At 43.5% G+C, this 22,186-nt stretch overlaps 1 protein-coding gene across 9 annotated transcripts in view; it reads left to right on the plus strand.

Annotated features, from left to right (window-relative positions):
* dock10 (dedicator of cytokinesis 10) overlaps positions 1-22,186 on the plus strand; it is a 183,613-nt gene that overhangs the window by 143,609 nt on the left and 17,818 nt on the right. For 7 of the 9 annotated variants that reach the window (XM_052526148.1, XM_052526152.1, XM_052526141.1 and 4 more), the window contains exons 39-50: positions 1,941-2,045; positions 6,421-6,530; positions 6,851-6,966; positions 7,729-7,866; positions 8,134-8,316; positions 8,602-8,712; positions 12,974-13,189; positions 16,803-16,860; positions 17,774-17,872; positions 18,791-18,897; positions 19,101-19,223; positions 19,323-19,436. In XM_052526148.1, coding sequence (XP_052382108.1) covers positions 1,941-2,045; positions 6,421-6,530; positions 6,851-6,966; positions 7,729-7,866; positions 8,134-8,316; positions 8,602-8,712; positions 12,974-13,189; positions 16,803-16,860; positions 17,774-17,872; positions 18,791-18,897; positions 19,101-19,223; positions 19,323-19,436 — 1,480 coding nt within the window. The remainder of the gene's footprint in view (positions 1-1,940; positions 2,046-6,420; positions 6,531-6,850; positions 6,967-7,728; positions 7,867-8,133; positions 8,317-8,601; positions 8,713-12,973; positions 13,190-16,802; positions 16,861-17,773; positions 17,873-18,790; positions 18,898-19,100; positions 19,224-19,322; positions 19,437-22,186) is intronic. The other 2 variants (XM_052526164.1, XM_052526165.1) reach the window with 2 other exon arrangements.

The raw sequence follows: 22,186 nt of genomic DNA on the forward strand, positions 1-22,186 counted from the left end.
GACAACAAGCTAACCCTCCATGTAAAAAAAAAAAAAACAAAGGAGCTGATCGTGGACTACAGGAGACAGCAGAGGGAGCACGCCCCCATCCACTCAACGGGGCCAAAGTGGAGATGGTCAAAAGCACATCACCAAGCACCTGAAATGGTCTCACCACACCGACACCATGGTGAAGAAGGCACAACAGCACCTCTACAACCTCAGGTGGCTGAAGACATTCAGCATGGCCCCTAGAGACCCTGACACACTTCTACAGATGCACCATTGAGAGTATTCTGTCGGGCTGCGTCACCGCCTCGTATGGCGGTGTGTGCACCGCCCTCAACCGGAGGGTGGTGCCATTAGCCTATCGCATCACCGGGGACACGCTGCCTGCCCTTCAGGACATTTTACAGCACTCGGTGTTAAAGGAAGGCCAAGAAGATCATCAAGGACCTTAGAGAGTGATGAGCCAAGTAAAGCCTCCCCCCCGGCCAAACCCCCCGGCCAAACCCTCCCCTAACAACGCTGGGCCAATTGGGTGCCACCCTATGGGACTCCCGGTCACGGGTCGAACCCCAGGCTGTAGTGACGCCGCAACACTGCGGTGCAGTGCCTTAGACCACTGCGCCACTCGGGAGGCCAATACATACCATTTTTTATTTTGTATTATATACTGTCTATACACACCATGTATTTATATTCTAGATTCTGACACAGGCTCACTCGAATATCTATACCCCTGGATTATCAATTGGACCAGTTCTGTCATTTCTTGATATCCTGATTCAATTTTTTTATTGGTTGTTTCTTTGTATTGTATTTGCGAGACATTCTACTGCACTGTTGGAGCTAGAAACATAAGCATTTCACTGCAACTGCTATAACACCTGCAAATCTGTCTACGCGGCCAATACACTTTGACTTAATTTGACAAAGGGAATGGGGTGCCATTTGGAAAGGCATCCACTGAACGGCTGTTTTCCATTACAATCTGTAGTATTAACCATTAAACACACTCGTAAACAATGATGTTACATGTTAACAGACTGATCACACTGGAATGTGTGTCTGTGTCTCTTGCTTCCCCCTGTGTGTTGTCTACTCCATGTATTGATGTGTGTAATTGATGTGTTAATGGAGGTCTATGTGACTACACATTTATTGATGGCTACATGTGTGATGAATTCAGACTGATTTCGTACTGTTTAACCCTGAAACTTTTGCTGTGATGTGAGTGTGTAGCTACTGCATGGCTTTTGCTGCTGTCATATGTAAGCCAATGATCATGTAGCATGACGGCCATCTTCCTCTCCATCCATCATCCCGCCGTCCGTCCATCCACCCATCCGCTGCTCTACATTCTCTGTGATTACTGGCCGTAGTAGAATTAGTGACCTGACCACTAAGAAATCTGCTTATTGATATAGCATTAGCTGGTATGGTTAGGCCAATCATTTAGCTCAATTCACATGTTAATCTCTGTCACCACATACAGTAGCTACTGGATTAGCAACAAGCAAACTAGGTCGTATTTACTAAAGCTCTCTTACCCTTACTTCCAACTAATGCTCTCTATAGCCCATAAAATACTTCCACACTAACGGCAACGTCAACCTAACATTGTTGATTTTTCTTTATCTAACCCCGCTACTTCGCTATTGCTGTGTCCCATGCTGAAATGACCCCCTCCTCTTTCTGCTTGGCTTGATGCCTTTAGCCCACCTGAGCCCATATTTATCAAAAGCGTTTCAGAGTAGGAGGGCTGATCTAGGATCAGGACCACCCTGTCCATGATATTCTGATTCATTATGATATGAAAGGCTAAACTGATCCTAGATCAGCACTCATTCTCTGAGACGCTTGATAAATGATGTTCATTTCGACAACGAGAAGGAAGAGTATGATGATAATGATGATGGTGGTGTGACTTAACGCTGGTGTCATTGGCTTGTGAACAGGAAGCTAGCAGCCGCGGTAAAGCTGGCCCAGGCCACCCAGAACAATGGCACCCTGAAGGGCTCTAACCATTCCACCCAGTCCTCCTCAGGCCTGCTCCCTCAATGGTAAACGCACAGTCGCCACCTGGGGGCCCCTCCACACAGGGAGCAGGGTGAAGTTTCCCCTACACCCTGATCTTGGATCAGTTTAACATTTGCCCAACTAATGGTTATGGTTAGGATTGGGGGCAGGGAGGCTGATCCTAGGTCTATACCTAGGGGAAACTTCACCTCGGAGCACCACACAGCGTCCGACACAACTCACACACATACTTTTCACACTACTGAGCTGAGCTGTGCCAAGCTGTACTCTGCTGGCCTAGTTACGCATCCACTATAGTTGCTGGAACTGTGCTGGGGAGGACAATGTGAAAAGAAAGTATCTGAGCCAGTACAATATAGTTCAGGTTGGTACGATAGTGTGAAAAGATAATAATATATAAATGTGTTTTTTAATTGTAATTGTTAATCATAATTAGGTGGGTAATACATCATAAAACACTGAGTGAGCTGTGTAGAGTAGTTCAGGAAAACCGCAATTTAGTTGTGAACTACATGTTCTTATGCAGGTCAGATAAGGATCACTGGACTTAAAGTAACACTACAAATAGTATTTACAGTGCCTATAGAAAGTCTATACCCCCTTCAAACATTTTTTTTTATTTTTTTTTTACATATTGTTGCGTTACAACGTGGGATTAAAATGTATTTAATTGTAATTTACACAAAATACTTCATAATGTCAAAGTGAAAAGGACATTCTACGCATTTTTACAAATGAATAACAATTATATAACTTAAATATAGTCGTTGCATAAGTGTTCAACCATTACTTCAGCAGCCAAACTTGGCTTAAGAAATCACATAATAATATATGGACTCACTCTGTGGAAATAATAGGGGCTGACATGATTTTTGAATGATTACCCCCCCCCTGTCCCCCATACAATATCTGTAAGGTCCCTCAGTCAAGTATTGAATTTCAAGCACAGATCTTTAAGCAAGGTCAAGTTAATAATTATGCTGTGGATGATGTGCTAAAGTGCAAGTGTTCAATGGCTGGGATGGGAGAAAACTGAGGATGGATCAACAACATTGTAGTGACTCCGCAATAATGATGTACATGGTAGAGTGAAAAGAAGAATGCAAATATTCCAAAATATACATATGTTTAGGCACTAAAGTAATACTGATGAGGAAGAAAAACGGAAAAAGTAATACACTTTTTAGCCAAAATGCAAAGCCTTATGTTTGGAGAAAATCTAACACATCACTGAGTAACTGCCTCCTTTTTTTTCAAGCATTGTGGTGGCTGCATCATGGTATGAGTATACTTGAAATCAGCAAAGACTGTGGAGTTTTTCAGGATGAAAAGAAACGGGATGGTGCAAAAACCTGCTTCAGTCTGCTTTACACCAGACAGTGACTGGAAGAGGAATTCACTTTTCAGCATGACAATAACCTTCACAAAGCCAAATCAACATTGGAATTTCTTACCAAGAAGACAGGAAATGCTCCTGATTGGCCAAGTTTCCATTTTTACTTAAATATGCTTGGAAATATATGGCAAGACTTGAAAATTGCTGTCGAGCCATGATCGAGCCACCTTGATAGAGTTTGAATAATTTTTTTAAAGAATAATGGGAAATACATTTAGGTGTGCAAAGTTCTTAAGAACCTTTACTTAAGAAGACTCACAGCTGTAACTGTTGCCAAAGGTGTTTCCAACATGTATTGACACAGGGGGGGTGAATACTTATCTAATCAAGGTACCGTTGAAGTCGGAAGTTTACATATACCTTAGCCAAATACATTTGAACTTAGTTTTTCAAAATTCCTGACATTTAATCATAGTAAAAATTCCCTGTCTTATGTCAGTTAGGATCACCACTTTATTTTAAGACTGTGAATTGTCAGAATAATAGCAGAGAGAATGATTTATTTCAGCTTTTATTTATTTCATCACATTCCCAGTGGGTCAGAAGTGTGCATACACTCAATTAGTATTTGGTAGCATTGCCTTTAAATTGTTTAACTTGGGTCAAACGTTTCGGGTAGCCTTCCACAAGCTTCCCACAAGCTTCCCACAATAAGTTGGGTGAATGTTGTCCCATTCCTCCTGACAGAGATGGTGTAACTGAGTCAGGTTTGTAGGCCTCCTTTGCTCGCACACGCTTTTTCAGTTCTGCCCACACATTTTCTATAGGATTGAGGTCAGGACTTTGTGATGGCCACTCCAATACCTTGACTTTGTTGTCCTGAAGTCACTTTGCCACAATTTTGGAAGTATGCTTGGGGTCATTGTTCATTTGGAAGACGCATTTGCAACCAAGCTTTAACTTCCTGAGTGATGTCTTGAGATGTTGCTTCAATATATCCACATGATTTTCCTACCTCATGATGCCATCTATTTTGTGAAGTGCACCAGTCCCTCCTGCAGCAAAGCACCCCCACAACATGACGCTGCCACCCTGTGCTTTACGGTTGGAATGGTGTTCTTCGGCTTCCAAGCCTCCCCCTTTTTCATCCAAACATAACGATGGTCATTATAGCCGAACAGTTCTATTTGTTTCATCAGACCAGAGGATTTCTCCAAACCGTACGATCTTTGTCTCCATGTGCAGTTGCGAACCGTAGTCTGTTTTTTTTATGGCGGTTTTGGAGCAGTGGCTTCTTCCTTGCTGAGCGACCTTTCAGTTTATGTCGATATAGGACTCCTTTTACTGTGGCTATAGATACTTTTGTACCTGTTTCCTCCAGCATCTTCACAAGGTCCTTTGCTGTTGTTCTGGGATTGATTTGAACTTTTCACACCAAAGTACGTTTATCTCTAGGAGACAGAACGCGTCTCCTTCCTGAGCGGTATGACGGATGCGTGGTCCTCTGGTGTTTATACTTGCGTACTATTGTTTGTACAGATGAAGGATGACCAGACTTGTGGAGGTCTACAATTTGTTTTATTTTGACTTTCCCATGATGTCAAGTAAAGAGGCACTGAGTTTGAAGGTAGGCCTTGAAATACATCCACAGGTACACCTCCAATTGACTCAAATGATGTCAATTAGCCTATCAGAAGCTTCTAAAGCCATGACATCATTTTCTGGAATTTTCCAAGCTGTTTAAAGGCACAGTCAACTTAGCCTATGTAAACGTCTGACCCACTGGAATTGTGACACAGTGAATTATAAGTGAAATAATCTGTCTGTAAACAATTGTTGGAAAAATGAGTTGTGTCATGCATGAAGTATATGTCCTAACTGACTTGCCAAAACTATAGTTTGTTAACAAGAAATTTGTGGAGTGGTTGAAAAACGAGTTTTAATGACACCAACCTAAGTGTATTTAAACTTCTGACTTCAACTGTATATTAGTGTTTTATTTGTCATGAATCAAAGCATTTTTAAAACATTTTTCTTTGACATTAGAGTCATTTGTGTAGGTTGATGGGAAAAAAAGACTATTAAATCCATTTTAATCCCACTTCATTGAGCAACGAAATGTGAAAAAAGTTCAACTTTCTATAGGCACTGTATGTAACAGTAGCTAGGCGTCTTTAACATGGAGTTGAGTGATCGAGATAGAAAGGATTTAATCTGTTCCACTTTATTTAGAACTTCACTTTTTTTGTCCAGTAATATATAAATAATGTCTCCAGTAAACTATACATTTTTAGTCCAGTAAACTATAAGTAGGACTTAAAACAGCTATTTGTGTTCACCATTTGTCCTGATATGAGTTTTGTTCATCATTGCTGTTCATCAGTGTCGTCTTCATGGTCCTGAACACATGACCATCCATGGTGGACGTTGTGAGTGTGTCAGGCCACTCTGTTTTCTCATCATGCCCCTCAGTGTCTACCATACGTGTGGCATGGTGTAATTGGCTAGTCCTTTGTCTGCAAATCCTTCCCCATTAAAAATAGAATCCCTGTCTTAACAGCAATCCCTTATAACTACGTGGTCGCATTAACCTGTTTGTTGTCACGTTACAGGTGATAATGTTTTCTTACACATTTTCACACACTTAGGACCAATCCCAAATAGACCCCTGGACTACGCCCTATGCACTTGTGTTGATCTGATAGGATTTGACAGGTGCTATCAATACGTGCTCCTACTTGCCCTTTGATAGGTTAAGTGGATTGTTTCTACCAATCGCATCCTCTCAGACCTCCACAAGTGCATAGGTCGTAGGGTCTAGGGGTCCATTTGGGATTAGAATTACAGGATGTTTTCAAGGCGGAGTGAATATATCGGGCATCGTGTTCGCAAAACATGAAACAGATAAAGTCAGCTTTCATATTGGACAAGTTCACAGAGTATCCCCTTCATTTCAACCCACTTTCACCGGTTTCATCCCTGCTGAACACCACCCCGACTTGCAAGGTTGAGAGTTATGTGTTGACCCTCTGACCTCTAACCCCTGACCTTCTGGTCACCAGGATGCTGTCAGGACAGGACGGCCATCGGCACGCACGCTCCCAGACCATGCCCATCATCCGGGCCAAGAACGCCCTGACCAACCCCAAGCTGCTGCAGATGATGGAGACGGGTAATGCCCCCCCCCCCAATTACGCCCACTCACCCACCATCACTGGGCACTGCCACCCCGGTCCCATTTTAAAACTGTTTAATTCACATAGTTCACATCAATGTGATTAGTTATTTAGTTAGCTTTTGTTGTCCTAGGCCAATAGCTTTTTTATTCTTACCAACGATCCACAGTGCTATTTCTCAGCTTTTACAGTGCAAACGGTACTTAGCTATTACTGTTCTGTTGTTAGGTGTGTGGGGGTTACTGCTAGGGTAAGGATGTCGTGTTGTTGCTTGCTGTGCTGATGTATCATCGCCCCTTTCCTGTCCTTCCCTCAGATGGGAATATCCCAGAGGGGGACCACCTGAGCCCGACGGACATCGAGGCCAATCTGTCCACCGAGGTGGCCCTCATCGTGCTGGATGTTCTGGGCCTCTTTGTCCATCACCACAAGGTCAGACAACAACAATGACCACTGTCTGAATGGTCAAACACCGATCTCTACAACCGAGAGACATGATACGGTTGCTCAATTCTGGACACTCTCTCAAAATTCCCTGGTTTCCCAGGAATCCCAGTTGGAAGATTCCTGGAATCATGAGGGAATTAACAGGAAATCTGTGAGTCCTCCAACCGGGGTTCTGGAAAACCTGGGAATTGTGGGGGAATTTTTCAATCCAAAACCGGTCATCCATGAGAGCCTATTTTAATACGCCATTGCCACCTTGTGGTTATTCCTAAGAACTACAGTGGCTTCCACATGGAATCCACACTAAATACCACTCTGTTTCACTAATCATTATTATTCACTTCACTGAATCCGAGGTATTCCGTTTGTATTCCAAGCTAGTGATTTATCTTCTGTTGTTCTTGTAGGTTACTGTGCACTCCTCAATCCTCAAGTTGGCTGCCCCACAATTCCTACAATTGCTATACTCTGTAAAGCAACCCAGACATGCTGTTTTGTCTGTGTTTTGACCGGAGCCATTTGCAATTCATATTATGCCTGCATCCCAAATGGCACCATTTCCTCTATATAGTGCACTACTTTTGACAAGAGCACTATAGCCCCTTGTCAAAAATAGTGCACTATATAGGGAATAGGGTAACCTTTCCCAGACTCAATTTGTACCGCAGAGCCATCTGGTGGACGTGATTAGGAATAGGGTGCCATTTGGGAAGCAATAAGTTGACTGTTGTTCTTTCCCTCCCACAGAAACAGTTACTGCAGGACGAGGGTCAGAACCTGCTGATGAAGAAGGTGTTCGACACCTTCCTCCTGTTCTTCCAGATCAATCAGTCCACCAGCACCCTGAGACACGTCTTCGCTGCCCTGCGCCTCTTCATACAGAAGGTCTCTGCACTAGCTGATTGCTCTCACACACATACACGAACGCTTACACATGTGCACACACACACATACACATGTGCACACACAATGTATTCATAGTACATTACTGATGCTAAGCTCTCTCTCTCTTTCTCTTCCTTTCTCTCCCTCTCTATTCCCCCTCTCTCTCTCTCCCTACTTACTCCATATTTCGCTCTCTTGCTTCTTCTCTCTTTCTTCCTCCCCCATCTCTTCTCGCTGTCTCTTTCCTTACACCCTCTCTCTGTCTAGTTCCCCTCTGCGTTCTTCCAGGGTAAAGCGGACCTGTGTGGCTGCCTGTGCTACGAGATCCTGAAGTGTTGTAACCACCGCTCCAGCTCCACCCAGACTGAGGCCTCCGCACTCCTCTACTTCTTCATGAGGAAAAACTTTGAGTTCACCAAGGGAAAGTCCATCGTCCGCTCCCACCTACAGGTCAGTCAGCGGGGGTGGAGGGATGTGTATGTGGGCTGTGGTTCTTGGGGTGGAGTTGGGGGGGGGGCAGTGTGTGTGCGCCAGATCTTTTGTCACTGTTTTGTGCGGTGAACGCAGGGCCTAGATAGAGAAAGACCGTGATGTTTCTATGGCTGTGTTTACCTCTGAAACAGACTGTTTAGCAGCCGATCAGAGACCACACACACATCGCCACACTGTTTCAGAGAGGTTGTGATTAGCACCACCTTCACTCTCTTTCTCTCCTCTCTTTCCCCGTCCCTTCAGTTGATCAAAGCAGTGAGTCAGCTGATAGCGGATGCTGGCATCGGGGGCTCACGCTTCCAACAGTCGTTGGCCATCATCAATAACTTTGCCAACGGAGATGCTCCTCTCAAGGTGAGAACAGGGACTGATAATTGTGCTGCGTTCCAAATGGCACCCTATTCCCTTTAGAATCCACCACTGCAACTGGCGGGGTCTCAACTTACTGTTCCGGGGTAGAATAGTAGAAAACACATGGTGCATAAACAGTTTCTCTTGATATGTCAGTCATTGATAGTCACTCAATTAGCCCACGTCAGCAACATAAAAATTAGATTGGTAAGTTAGTCTAGTGGCCAGCTATCTAAACTTGTAGTAATCGAGGTAGATTTAATAGTCAGTCTCAGATAACATATTAAAAACGGCACACATTTCCTTCCACCCTATGGCATAATTAGTAGAATTGGAAAGAAAGAAGAAATTAACTCTAAAACTAAAAATACTGCATGAAATTAGTTATACAATTGCTAAATCTTCTCTCCGCCCCATGGAAAAATGTGTAGAATTGCAGCAAAATGTTCTCTCCCTCCTATGGCAAAATGTGTAGAATTGCTGTAAATATCTTGTAAACTGCATATTTTCCTCTCCACCCCATGACAAAAAAAAAATAATTGTATTTGTCACGTTTCATAAACAGGTGTAGACTAACAGTGAAATGCTTACTTACAGGCCCTTCCCAACATTGCAAAGAGAAAAAAAACTGGAAAAATCGAAAGATAATAACACAAGGAATAAAAACACAATGAGTAATTGAATGTATACACAGGGTACCAGTACCGAGGTGATGTGCAGGACTATTAGGTAATTGTTACGAATCCCTTTTGGCCCGACAGTCTAGGGGAGATGGTAACGAGACCCGTAACATAACTCATGCAATTTATAATAGTGACAAAGTAAAAGTGAGAATGAAATAACCAGGACAACTGAAATCTACCGTCAATCTCAGAGTTTATTAGTAAACACACGATAATTTGGGGGGTTTGGTGGCAGGAAAAGGGGCTGAGCTGGACCCAAGTAAAGAAATAATAAACATCCAAAGCACCCCTAAGCTAGACGAGCTTATTTCAACAACAGCTAACTAACTAACCAAAAATACAGTGGGTGGTCCGCCCAGTTCAAACTAGTGTTTACCTACGGGTAGTGTGTGCCCATGGGCAACTTGTCTTGGTTCCCAACTTGTCTTTTCCCACCAGCAAACGAACACCATAACCAAAAACAATACTCACAGGTGAGGACAAAGTGATATGGAGGTGCTCAAACAAAAGAAAGCTCAATACATAAAGAGAGACATAGTAGGAGAGGGTGAAACAGCGTGATCTACAGACATATGGCATTTACAGAGAGATTAAGCTCTAGAGCAAACAACTGACAGGGTTTTTAAACCAAGGGAAAGGAACTGTGATTGGGTAGGAAACAGGAGGAGGTGTGTCTTCTGATTGATGATTGATTGGTGACTGATTGGGGAGTGATGATTTTCACCTGTGAGGGGAGAAGGAGAGAAAAGAACACAGGATACACACATACACACACACACCCACAGGATACCTGTATCCGTAACAGTAATTGAGGTAGATACCCTATGTAGATATACAGTGCCTTGCGAAAGTATTCGGCCCCCTTGAACTTTGCGACCTTTTGCCACATTTCAGGCTTCAAACATAAAGATATAAAACTGTATTTTTTTGTGAAGAATCAACAACAAGTGGGACACAATCATGAAGTGGAACGACATTTATTGTATATTTCAAACTTTTTTAACAAATCAAAAACTGAAAAATTGGGCGCGCAAAATTATTCAGCCCCCTTAAGTTAATACTTTGTAGCGCCAGCTTTTGCTGCAATTACAGCTGTAAGTCGCTTGGGGTATGTCTCTATCAGTTTTGCACATCGAGAGACTGACATTTTTTCCCATTCCTCCTTGCAAAACAGCTCGAGCTCAGTGAGGTTGGATGGAAAGCATTTGAACAGCAGTTTTCAGTTCTTTCCACAGATTCTCGATTGGATTCAGGTCTGAACTTTGACTTGGCCATTCTAACACGTGGATATGTTTATTTTTGAACCATTCCATTGTAGATTTTGCTTTACGTTTTGGATCATTGTCTTGTTGGAAGACAAATCTCCGTCCCAGTCTCAGGTCTTTTGCAGACTCCATCAGGTTTTCTTCCAGAATGGTCCTGTATTTGGCTCCATCCATCTTCCCATCAATTTTAACCATCTTCCCTGTCCATGCTGAAGAAAAGCAGGCCCAAACCATGATGCTGCCACCACCATGTTTGACAGTGGGGATTGTGTGTTCAGGGTGATGAGCTGTGTTGCTTTTACGCCAAACATAACGTTTTGCATTGTTGCCAAAAAGTTCAATTTTGGTTTCATCTGACCAGAGCACCTTCTTCCACATGTTTGGTGTGTCTCCCAGGTGGCTTGTGGCAAATTTTAAACAACACTTTTTATGGATATCTTTAAGAAATGGCTTTCTTCTTGCCACTCTTCCATAAAGGCCAGATTTGTGCAATATACGACTGATTGTTGTCTTATGGACAGAGTCTCCCACCTCAGCTGTAGATCTCTGCAGTTCATCCAGAGTGATCATGGGCCTCTTGGCTGCATCTCTGATCAGTCTTCTCCTTGTATGAGCTGAAAGTTTAGAGGGACGGCCAGGTCTTGGTAGATTGGCAGTGGTCTGATACTCCTTCCATTTCAATATTATCGCTTGCACAGTGCTCCTTGGGATGTTTAAAGCTTGGGAAATCTTTTTGTATCCAAATCCGGCTTTAAACTTCTTCATAGCAGTATCTCGGACCTGCCTGGTGTGTTCCTTGTTCTTCATGATGCTCTCTGCGCTTTTAACGGACCTCTGAGACTATCACAGTGCAGGTGCATTTATACGGAGACTTGATTACACACAGGTGGATTGTATTTATCATCATTAGTCATTTAGGTCAACATTGGATCATTCAGAGATACTCACTGAACTCCTGGAGAGAGTTTGCTGCACTGAAAGTAAAGGGGCTGAATAATTTTGCACGCCCAATTTTTCAGTTTTTGATTTGTTAAAAAAGTTTGAAATATCCAATACATGTCGTTCCACTTCATGATTGTGTCCCACTTGTTGTTGATACTTCACAGAAAAATACAGTTTTATATCTTTATGTTTGAAGCCTGAAATGTGGCAAAAGGTCGCAAAGTTCATGGGGGCCGAATACTTTCGCATGGCACTGTAGGTAGGGATAAAGTAACTAGGCAACAGGGTAGATAATAAACAGTAACAGCAGCGTATGTGATGAGTCAAAAGAGTTAGTGCAGTAGCAGAGGGAACAGTCTATGACTTGTGTGTCTTTGACAATTTTTCGCACCTTCCTCTGACATTGCATGTATTTGTATTTATTATGGATCTCAATTAGCTGCCGCCAAGCTACTCTTCCTGGGGTCCGGCAAAATTAAGGCAGTAATACACATTTAAAAACATTACAATGCATTTATTACAGCATTCACAACACACCAAGTGTCTACCCTAAGGCCCATACTCCACTACCACATATCTACAATGCAAAATTAATGTGTACTTGTGTGTATAGTGCTTGTTCTCATGTGTGTGTATTCATGTGTCTGTGCTTGTGTTTGTGTTTACTTCACAGTCCCTGCTGTTCCATAAGGTGTTTTTTTAACCTGCTTTTTAAATCTGATTCTCCTGCTTGCATCAGTTACCTGATGTGGAATAGAGTTGTATGTAGTCATGGCTCTATGTAGTACTGTGCACCTCCCATAGTCTGCTCTGGACTTGGGGATTGTGAAGAGACTGGTGGCATGTCTTGTGGGATATGCATGGGTGTCTGAGCTGTGTGCTAGTATTTTAAACAGACAAAAACAAGTAATGAGGAAGTCAATCTCTCCTCCACTTTGAGCCATGAGAGATTGACATGCATGTCATGAATGTTAGCGCTCCGTGTACTTTTTTAAGGGCCAGCCGTACGGCCCTGTTCTGAGCCAACTGCAATTCTCCACTTTGTGGCACCTGAACAGTAGTCCAGGTGCGAGAAAAAAAAACAGGGCTTGTAGGACCGGCCTTGTTGCTTATATGGCAAATAGGGTGGCATTTGGGAGTCAGACCTAGTGTTGAGGAAGTGAGTTTGTGATTCCTCTCTTAACTCCCTCTCGTGACTAATAATGTTTGTATATGCTGTGATTGTGCATACTGCCCGTGTTTGATCGGATGTGACGTCATGCACATTGTGTCTGTAACTGAGCCTCACAGAAGCTAAAAACCCTTTGTTCTTGTTTACCACTAAAATAATAATCAAGTGTGATGTCGGTATGTATGATCCATCCGCACTCCCAGAACACACCGTTCCCTGCCGAGGTGAAAGACTTGACCAAGCGGATCCGCACGGTGTTGATGGCCACGTCCCAGATGAAGGAGCACGAGAAGGACCCGGAGATGCTGGTGGACCTGCAGTACAGCCTGGCCAACTCCTACGCCAGCACCCCCGAGCTCCGGCGGACCTGGCTGGAGAGCATGGCCAAGATACACGTCCGCAACGGAGACCTCTCCGAGGTACAGTAGGACTGGGTTACTGGGATAGGTTATGTTATGTGATGTTATGTATAGGGTGCAGAGATATGTACAGTGGGTATCACAAGTAGTCACCTCCCCCCCTCGTTTTCACATTGTGTTGCTTTACAAAGTCAGATTGAAATGAATTTCATTGAAATTAATTTCATTCATTCAAATTTCATTTTTTTGTCATAGAGCTACACAAAATACTCCATAATGTCAAAGTGAAAAGTAAATTCTACAAATGAATACAAATTAAATAACAAAAATATAGGCATGGCATAAGTATTCACTGAACAAAAATATAAACGCAGTGTGCAACAATTTCAAAAATGTTACTTAGTTACAGTTCATATAAGGAAATCAGTCAATTTAAATAAATACATTAGGCCATAATCTATGGATTTTACATGACTGAGAATACAGATATGCATGCACCTGTTGTTCACAGATACCTTAATGATAGGTAGGGGCATGGATCAGACCACCATTTTCCTCGTGCAGCACGACACATCTCCTTCACATAGAGTTGATCAGACTGTGCCACTCCTCTTCAATGGCTGTGAGAAGTTGCTGGATATTGGCGGGGACTGGAACACACTGTTGTACACGTTGATCCAGAGCATTCCAAACATGCTCAATGGGTGACATGTTTGGTGAGTATGCAGGCCTTGGAAGAACTGGGACATTTTCAGCGTCCAGGAGTTGTGTACAGATCCTTGAGACATTATCATGCTGAAACATGAGGTGACGGTGGCAGATGAATGGCACGACAATGGGCCTCAGGATCTCTTCACGGTATATCTGTGCATTCAAATTGCCATCGATAAAATGCAATTGTGTTCGTTGTCCTTAGCTTATGCCTGCCCATATCATAACCCAACCGCCCCCATGGGGCACTCTGTTCACAATGTTGATATTAGCAAACCGCTTGCCCACACAACGCCAGACACGCTGCCTGCCATCTGTCCGGCACAGTTGAAACTTCTCCAGATAATAAACAGTGAGTAGCAGCAGTGTACAAAACAAATGGGAGGGGTGTCAATGTAATAGTCCGGTGTCCATTTGATTAATTGTTCAGCAGTCTTATGGCTTGGGGTAGAAGCTGTTAAGGAGCATTTTGGTCCTAGACATGGCTCTCTGTTTCTGTGCTACTGCACAGCAAGCGGTACCGGTCTATGACTTGGGTGACTGGAGTCTTTGACAATTTTATAGACTTTCCTCTGACACCGCCTTTTATGTAGGTCCTGGTTTGCAGGAAGCTTGGCCCCAGTGATGTACTGGGCCGTACGCACGACCTTCTGTAGCACCTTACGGTCAGATGCCGAGCAGGCGGTGATGTGCCTGGTCAGGATGCTCTCGATGGTGCAGCTGTAGAACCTTTTGAGGAGCTGAGGAACCATGCAAATTAATTTCAGTCTCCTGAGGGGGAAAAGGTTTTGTCGTGCCCTCTTCATGACTGTCTTGGTGTGTTTGGACCATGATAGATTGTTGGTGATGTGGACACCAAGGAACTTAACTCTCGACCCGTTCCAATACAGAGGTCCACTGAGGGGCCTCAGTGTTGAGAATCAGCATGGCAGATGTGTTGTTATCTACCCTTACCACCTGGGGGCGGCCCGCCAGGAAGTCCAGGATCCAGTTGCGGGGGGGGGGGTTTAGTCCCAGGGTCCTTAGCTTAGTGATGAGCTTTGTGGGCACTATGGTGTTGAACACTGAGCTGTAGTCAACGAACAGCATTCTCACATAGGTGTTCCTTTTGTCTAGGTGGGAAAGGGCAGTGTGGAGTGCAATTGAGATTGCGTCATCTGTGGATCTGTTGGGGTGGTATGCGAATTGGAGTGGGTCTAGGATATCCGAAGGATGCTGTTGATGTGAGCCATGACCAGCCTTTCAAAGCACTTCATGGCTACCGACATGAGTGCCACGGGACGGTAATCATTTAGGCAGGTTATCTTTGCTTCTTTGTGCACATGGACTATGGTGGTCTGCTTTAAACAGACTCAGTTGAGAGGTTGAAAAGAGGTTGAAAATGTCAGTGAAGACACTTGCCAGTTGTTCCGCACATGCTTTGATTACACGTCCTGGTAATCCATCTGGCCCCGCGGCTTTGTGAATGTTGACCGGTTTAATGGTCTTGCTCACATCAGCTACCGAGAGTGTTATCACACAGTCATCCAGAACAGCTGGTGCCCTCGTGCATGCACGTACCAGGATACATTTTTAAAAGATGGAGCTAAACACAAGCATAATCCTAGAGGATGCTTTCCACCAGACACTGGGATACAAATTCGCCTTTCAGCAGGACACTACAACACAAGGCCAAATCTACACTAGTGCCAAGTTACAGTTTTGACTTCAATCTGCTTTAAAATCTATGGCAAGACTTGAAAATTGCTGTGTAGCCATGACCCCCAAGAGCTTGAAGAATTTTGAAAATAATAATGGGCAAATATTGCACAATCCAGGTGTGCAAAGCACTTAAAGACTAACCCAGGAAGACTCACAGCTGTAATCGCTGCCAAAGGTGTTTCTAACATGTATTGACTCGGAGGTGAATACGGATCTAATCAAGGAATATTAGTGTTTAATTTTTCATTACTTTTTAAGAAATGTTAGAATTATTTCCGTACTTTGATATTAAAGAATATTTTGTGTAGATTTACATTATTCATAACTAATTCATCATTAACTTTTGGTTCATGCATTGTGACTTCATCTTGAAACTGAGATATCCCTATCCATTCTCAAAGCAATGTTCTGGGCATACAGCCAAATTGCTTATACTGACAGTGAGGACTCACTGTATCATCCCACCTCTGACAACAATGGAACATTTTTAGGGGGTAATTCAAACTACTTGAGACTGCCACAGTGTTTATAATGCACTTGCCAAGACTAGGGTTGTTACACTGTGATAGTGTTCAGGGGCCATTTCAGAGCATCTCAGAGTAGGAGTACTGATCTAGAATCATCTCCCCCTGTCCATGTAGTCTTATAAATTGTGATCTAAAAGTCAGAACTGATCCTAGATCAAATCAAATCAAATTGTATTTGTCACATACACATGGTTAGCAGATGTTAATGCGAGTGTAGCGAAATGCTTGTGCTTCTAGTTCCGACAATGCAGTGATAACCAACAAGTAATCTAACTAACAATTCCAAAACTACTGTCTTATACACAGTGTAAGGGGATAAGGAATATGTACATAAGGATATATGAATGAGTGATGGTACAGAGCAGCATACAGTAGATGGTATCGAGTACAGTATATACATATGAGATGAGTATGTAGACAAAGTAAACAAAGTGGCATAGTTAAAGTGGCTAGTGATACATGTATTACATAAGGATGCAGTCAATGATGTAGAGTACAGTATATACGTATGCATATGAGATGAATAATGTAGGGTAAGTAACATTATATAAGGTAGCATTGTTTAAAGTGGCTAGTGATATATTTACATATTTACATCATTACATAATTTCCCATCAATTCCCACTCCATCAATTCCCAATTCCCACTCCTACTGTGGGACACCTAGTTAATGATGTGTTGGTATCTGTGATTAAGCTGTTCACCTCTTTCCCTCCTGTTCGTCTGTCCCTCAGGCGGCCATGTGTTACATCCACATCTCAGCCCTGATCGCTGAGTCCCTCAAGAGGAGAGGTGAGAACAGCCCGGTGGGCCGCAACATGCCAGTGCTGCTGACAAGCTTCTGCAGATGTGTATGTGTGCGTGCGTGTGCTCTCTAGCGTGTGCGTGTGGAGAACCTCTAACCACTGCTTGTGAGTCTTCCGGCCCCTCTGCCCATCGATTGGCTGGACAGCATGTGTGACATCATTCAGCACTGTGTGCATATGGCTACTGTAAGCCTCTCTGCGCAAACATCTGTTTCTAACGACTTTGTCTGTGTGTGTAGGGGTGGAAATGGTATGAGTGTGTTGATATGTGTGTGTCTGTGTGCATGCTTGTGTCTGTGCGCGTACATGTATTTGCATGTATATGCTTGTGGATTTGTTATACACTGTGTATGTGTGCATGTGTGTTGGCATATGACTTATTTGGGTGTGAGAAGAGAGGTTAGTCAGAGCTGAATTTTGTGCATCACAACCCCACTGTCTGGGAAACAATGACATCATCCAATCAGCGCACAGAGACCTCTATGTGCCACAGTATTGGCCATCTACCCTTTACTCTCTCACACACAAACATGGGCTGCATCCCAAATAGCACCCTATGTTTGTGTATGAGATGGTAAAGAGTGGATAGGGTGCCATTTGGGACGTAGCCGGCATCTGCTGCTGTGAGTGCGACTTCACCTCCTCTCGTGTGTAGTGTGCACTACTATGACGTGGGAAGGCGGTGTCTCCATCTGCACGTGTGTGTGTGCTTGCTAGCCCATGCTTCACCGTTCAGAGCCTGAGCCGTCATCTCTCGCTCTCGCTTTCCGCCGCTCGCCGTGTGTGGAAAGCATGCCCTGTAAAAGCACTGGCTTGTCGTGAAGTGAAAAAAAGGCAAAACAGCAAGTGGAAAGTTAAATTGTGTAGAGTAAACTCCTATATTCCTCCTTATAACGCAGGCTACTGGAAACCTGACAAGGCCAGGATGTCAAGTGTGGTTCCTGAGGAGCCCAATGTCATTAACTGTAGCCCCTTACTAACCCCCCGAGATGGAGAAAGTGAGTGTGCCGCCCTGGGGCCGGCCATGGAACAGGGATGCGTAAAGGGTGGGGGGGGATTCAAGCTACGCTTACTTCAGAATCAGAACTTTATTCGCCAAGTACATTTACATCTACCAGGAATTTAACGTTGTGAAATGGTGCTGACAGCAATAAACAGAGTATGTAGAACGTACACATAATCTACATACAATATAGATAGTGAAAACCATTTACTTAAAAACACCAGGACCAATCTTTGACTGCAACTAAGCAGAATGGAATCTACATTTGTACAGGTTCACAGTGTAATGTTTTGAAGTCCACTGCAATTGCTTTGCAATACCACTTAGAATGAAGCAATGTATTGGACATTCATTCTAAGAGGTATGCCGAACAAACGCTATGACTCAAAAGACTTAACAGAATGGAGTACAGTGTTTTGAAGTCCACTGATTTTGCCTTTACTATTGAAAGATGTCTGGATGTCTGTGGGCTACCTTGCCTTTTGAGAGATGCCTTTATTGATGTCCACCCAAGTTTCACTTGATATGTGTAAAGAATGCACGTTCACAATGAATGGAGTTACTGTTCTTTGTTTGAGGTTTGTTGATATGGAACACAAGGAATGATAAGTACCACAGTGTTACCGTGCGTGTGTGCGTGTGTGCGTGTGTGCGTGCGTGTGTGTGTGTGTGTGTGTGTGTGTGTGTGTGTGTGTGTGTGTGTGTGTGTGTGTGTGTGTGTGTGTGTGTGTGTGTGTGTGTGTGTGTGTGTGTGTGTGTGTGTGTGTGTGTGTGTGTGTGTGTGTGTATGGGTTCACCATCGGATGATAACATGCACACAAGCATAAAGAAGAGAGTGACAACATGTTGTTCCTTGGAGCTCTCGCTCTGATGTCCCTCCTTCTCTGATGTCATATCCTGTGTGAAACCTCAGCGTCGTTCTCCATGGGCTGGGCGGCCTTCCTGTGCATCTCACCGAACGTGAAGGAAGAGGGGGCCATGAAAGAGGACACAGGGACTCAAGATACCCCCTACACTGAGGTACCTTCACCCCTACTGGGTCCAGTACAAAGAATTGTATAGAATTTTCAGCTCAGATTTGGAAGATCATTCAATGACAATACAATGCAGAACCTGACAAGAGAAGCATGATATTTGAGATGCGTCCTTGTAGTTTCTTGTATAGATTTATCTATCTACCTTTCTTCTCTGTAACTTGCGTCCTATACTTCCTGTGTATGTAGGATACTCTAGTGGAGCAGCTGGAGCTGTGTGTGGACTACCTGTGGAAGTCTGAGAGGCACGAGCTCATCGCCGATATCAACAAGCCCGTCATTGCCGTCTTTGAAAAGAGGCGAGATTTCAAGGTGACTGGGTGGATAGGACAAGGTTGTCTCTTTACCAGGCCAGAGACACATGGACAGGAAGGGGATAGTTGTGATTGACATTTTGTGTGTGATCCACAGAGGCTATCGGAGCTGTACTACGACATCCACCGCTCCTACCTGAAGGTGACAGAGGTCGTGAACTCTGAGAAGCGTCTGTTTGGCCGATACTACCGCGTGGCGTTCTATGGACTGGTAAGTGCCATCGGAGCCACAGAAAACAATGAAAATGACAAACGCACCTTATAGAAAGGTGTGTGTTTACCATGTTCCTAGCCTGAGTGCCAGTCTGTTTGTGCTATCATACTAACTCCTTGTTACTCATTGTCATGTTTGGCATCGATCTGGATCGCACACACAGACTGGCTCTCAGGCTAGCGTGTACCATCCCTGCTCCGGGATTCAATCCTTCAGGTCTCGGGAGGAGGAAATGTCACACTGCAATGAGCTAGCTTCAACTAGCGTCTACTAGCTTGATAGCCTCCACATCTGCAGCATACATGCTATAGCTATTGCCCTCTGGTACAAACCCAGACAAATCTCACCGAGTATCTGTCTTTTGTCGCATAACTCCTACATTCAGTAAGCTGGTTGGACTCATCTTAGAAGAGCCTGAATCCTTTAGACATTTAACCTTTGGTGAATGGGGAGAGGGGTGGATCACAACTTGTCTCTTTAATTCCTCCATCTGCTCTTTTTCTTTTCTTCCTTTTGGTTTTTCTGTATCAAGATTGTGGTAAGTTTTTGTCTCTCTTTTTGTTTCCTACGTTCTCTCTTCCCTCTCTTCTCCCTTCACCGGTAGTAACTTCTCTAACCTGTCTTCTAAGATATATATATATGTATACCTATATGATATGTATACCTACCTGGGTTTGGGGTTGATTCTATATCAATTCAGAATAAAGTGGGGGAAAAATGTCCCTCATTTAAAAGAGATGAGGAAATGAATAAGGGAATTGGAATGTCAGTTTACTTCCTGAGTTGAAGGAGCTTAAATAGAATTTATCCCAACCCTGATACCTACCCCGATACCCACATCCTATAATCTCCAGTAATCTTTTTCCCTTCAATGATCCCAATCTTTAATCTCTAGCTCCTGTGAACAGATCTTAGAACAGTTGGTGTCAAGATGACATAGCAGCATACATGCAGGCAGTCCAGACCAGGGCCTGTATTCACAAAGCATCTCAGAGTGGGACTGCTGCTTTTAGGATCTGTTTAGCATTTTAAGTCATAATGAATAAGAGGGGCGACCTGATCCTAGATCAGCACTTCTACTCTGAGACACTTTATGAATACGGCCCTGGTAATGAATGTTGGAAGGGAGGGCTCTTTCTCAACTCATCTCTCCTCGATTCCTCGCAGCCTCCTCTCCAAACCGAGGGTCCGAGTGAAGGGACCCTGGACTAGGGTTTGAATATATTCCCGGTATTTTACTAATGTTCCACCCCTAGAGTAAATCACTTTATCCCGGTATTTCCTGCCAAAACCGTAAGTGTCATTCAAAAGCATATGAAGCAGGGCCTCCTGAGTAGGGCAGAGGTCTAAGGAACTGCATCGGAGTGCTCGCTGTACCACTAGAGATCCTGGTTCGTATCCAGGCTCTGTCACAGCCGGCCACGACCGGGAGACCCATGCTGGGCGCACAATTGGCCCAGCATCGTTCAGGTTAGGGGAGAGTTTGAACGGCTGGGATGTCCACTGACACGGTCAACAGGTGTTTCCTCCGACACATTGGTGCGGCTGGCTTCCTGATTAAGCGGGCATTGTGTCATGAGGCAGGGTCGTGTTTCGAAGGATGCACGGCTCTCGACGTTCACCTCTCCCGAGTCCGTAAGGGAGTTGCAGCGAAGCATATAAATGGCCTATATTTGGTTTTTATTAGAGCTTTAATCGAAAATTCAAGCCTGATGCTGGATAACGGCACAATCATTTGGGCTTTTTTGGGCTAGGGCTCATAAAATGTCTTTAATGTGTGGCTTATACATTAAAGACATTTTATGAGCCCAAGCCCAAATAAGCCCAAATGATTGTGCTGTTATCCAATACATACATGATATATAGGCTACTGCACATTACGCACGACAAAAAAAAACATGAAATCCCATAATGTAGCTACCAATATGCTCTCTTGGGTAAATAAATGAAACTAGCAGGATATTTCTGAGTGTGAACTGTATTACTGTACTGTATTGTATTATTGGACTGGAATTACACACCTCGTTCAAACCATGATAAAGCTGAGAGAACATGTGATTCTGGTGCCGCCAAAGTTGCAAGCATAGGCTAGCGAATGCTAGTGCATGCACATTGCCCAATCGCCAGAGGCTAGTTAGAAGCTTATTATGCATAACCCCTCATTCATTACCTGAAAGAGGTAGGCTAAAAAATGAAGAGACCACTGCAAAATGATCCGTTTCTCTGGTTTTACTATTTATAGGTATGTGTTTGAGTAAAATTAACATTTTGGTTTTATTCTATAAACTACTGACAACATTTCTCCCAAATTCCAAATAAATATATTGTCATTTAGAGCATTTATTTGCAGAAAATGACAACTGGTCAGAATAACAAAAAAATATGTGTTGTCAGACCTCGAATACTGCAAAGAAAATAAGTTCATATTCATTTTTAAACAACACAATACTAATGTTTAACTGAGGAAGAGTTCAGAAATCAAATAACCCTGATTTTCAATCACAGCTTTCATGCATCTTGGCATGCTCTCCACCAGTCTTTCACGTTGACTTCCGGTGCCGACAGAGATGGCCGCCTCGCTTCGCGTTCCTAGGAATCTATGCAGTATTTTGTTTTTTTATGTGTTATTTCTTAGGTTTTATTACATACAATCGGGAGGAACTACTGGATATAAGAGCAACGTCAACTCACCATCATTAAGACCAGGAATACGACTTTCCAGAAGCGGGTCCTGTGTTTTGCCCACC

This window comes from Oncorhynchus keta, chromosome 1, assembly GCF_023373465.1.
Source record: "Oncorhynchus keta strain PuntledgeMale-10-30-2019 chromosome 1, Oket_V2, whole genome shotgun sequence".
NCBI lineage: Eukaryota > Metazoa > Chordata > Actinopteri > Salmoniformes > Salmonidae > Oncorhynchus > Oncorhynchus keta.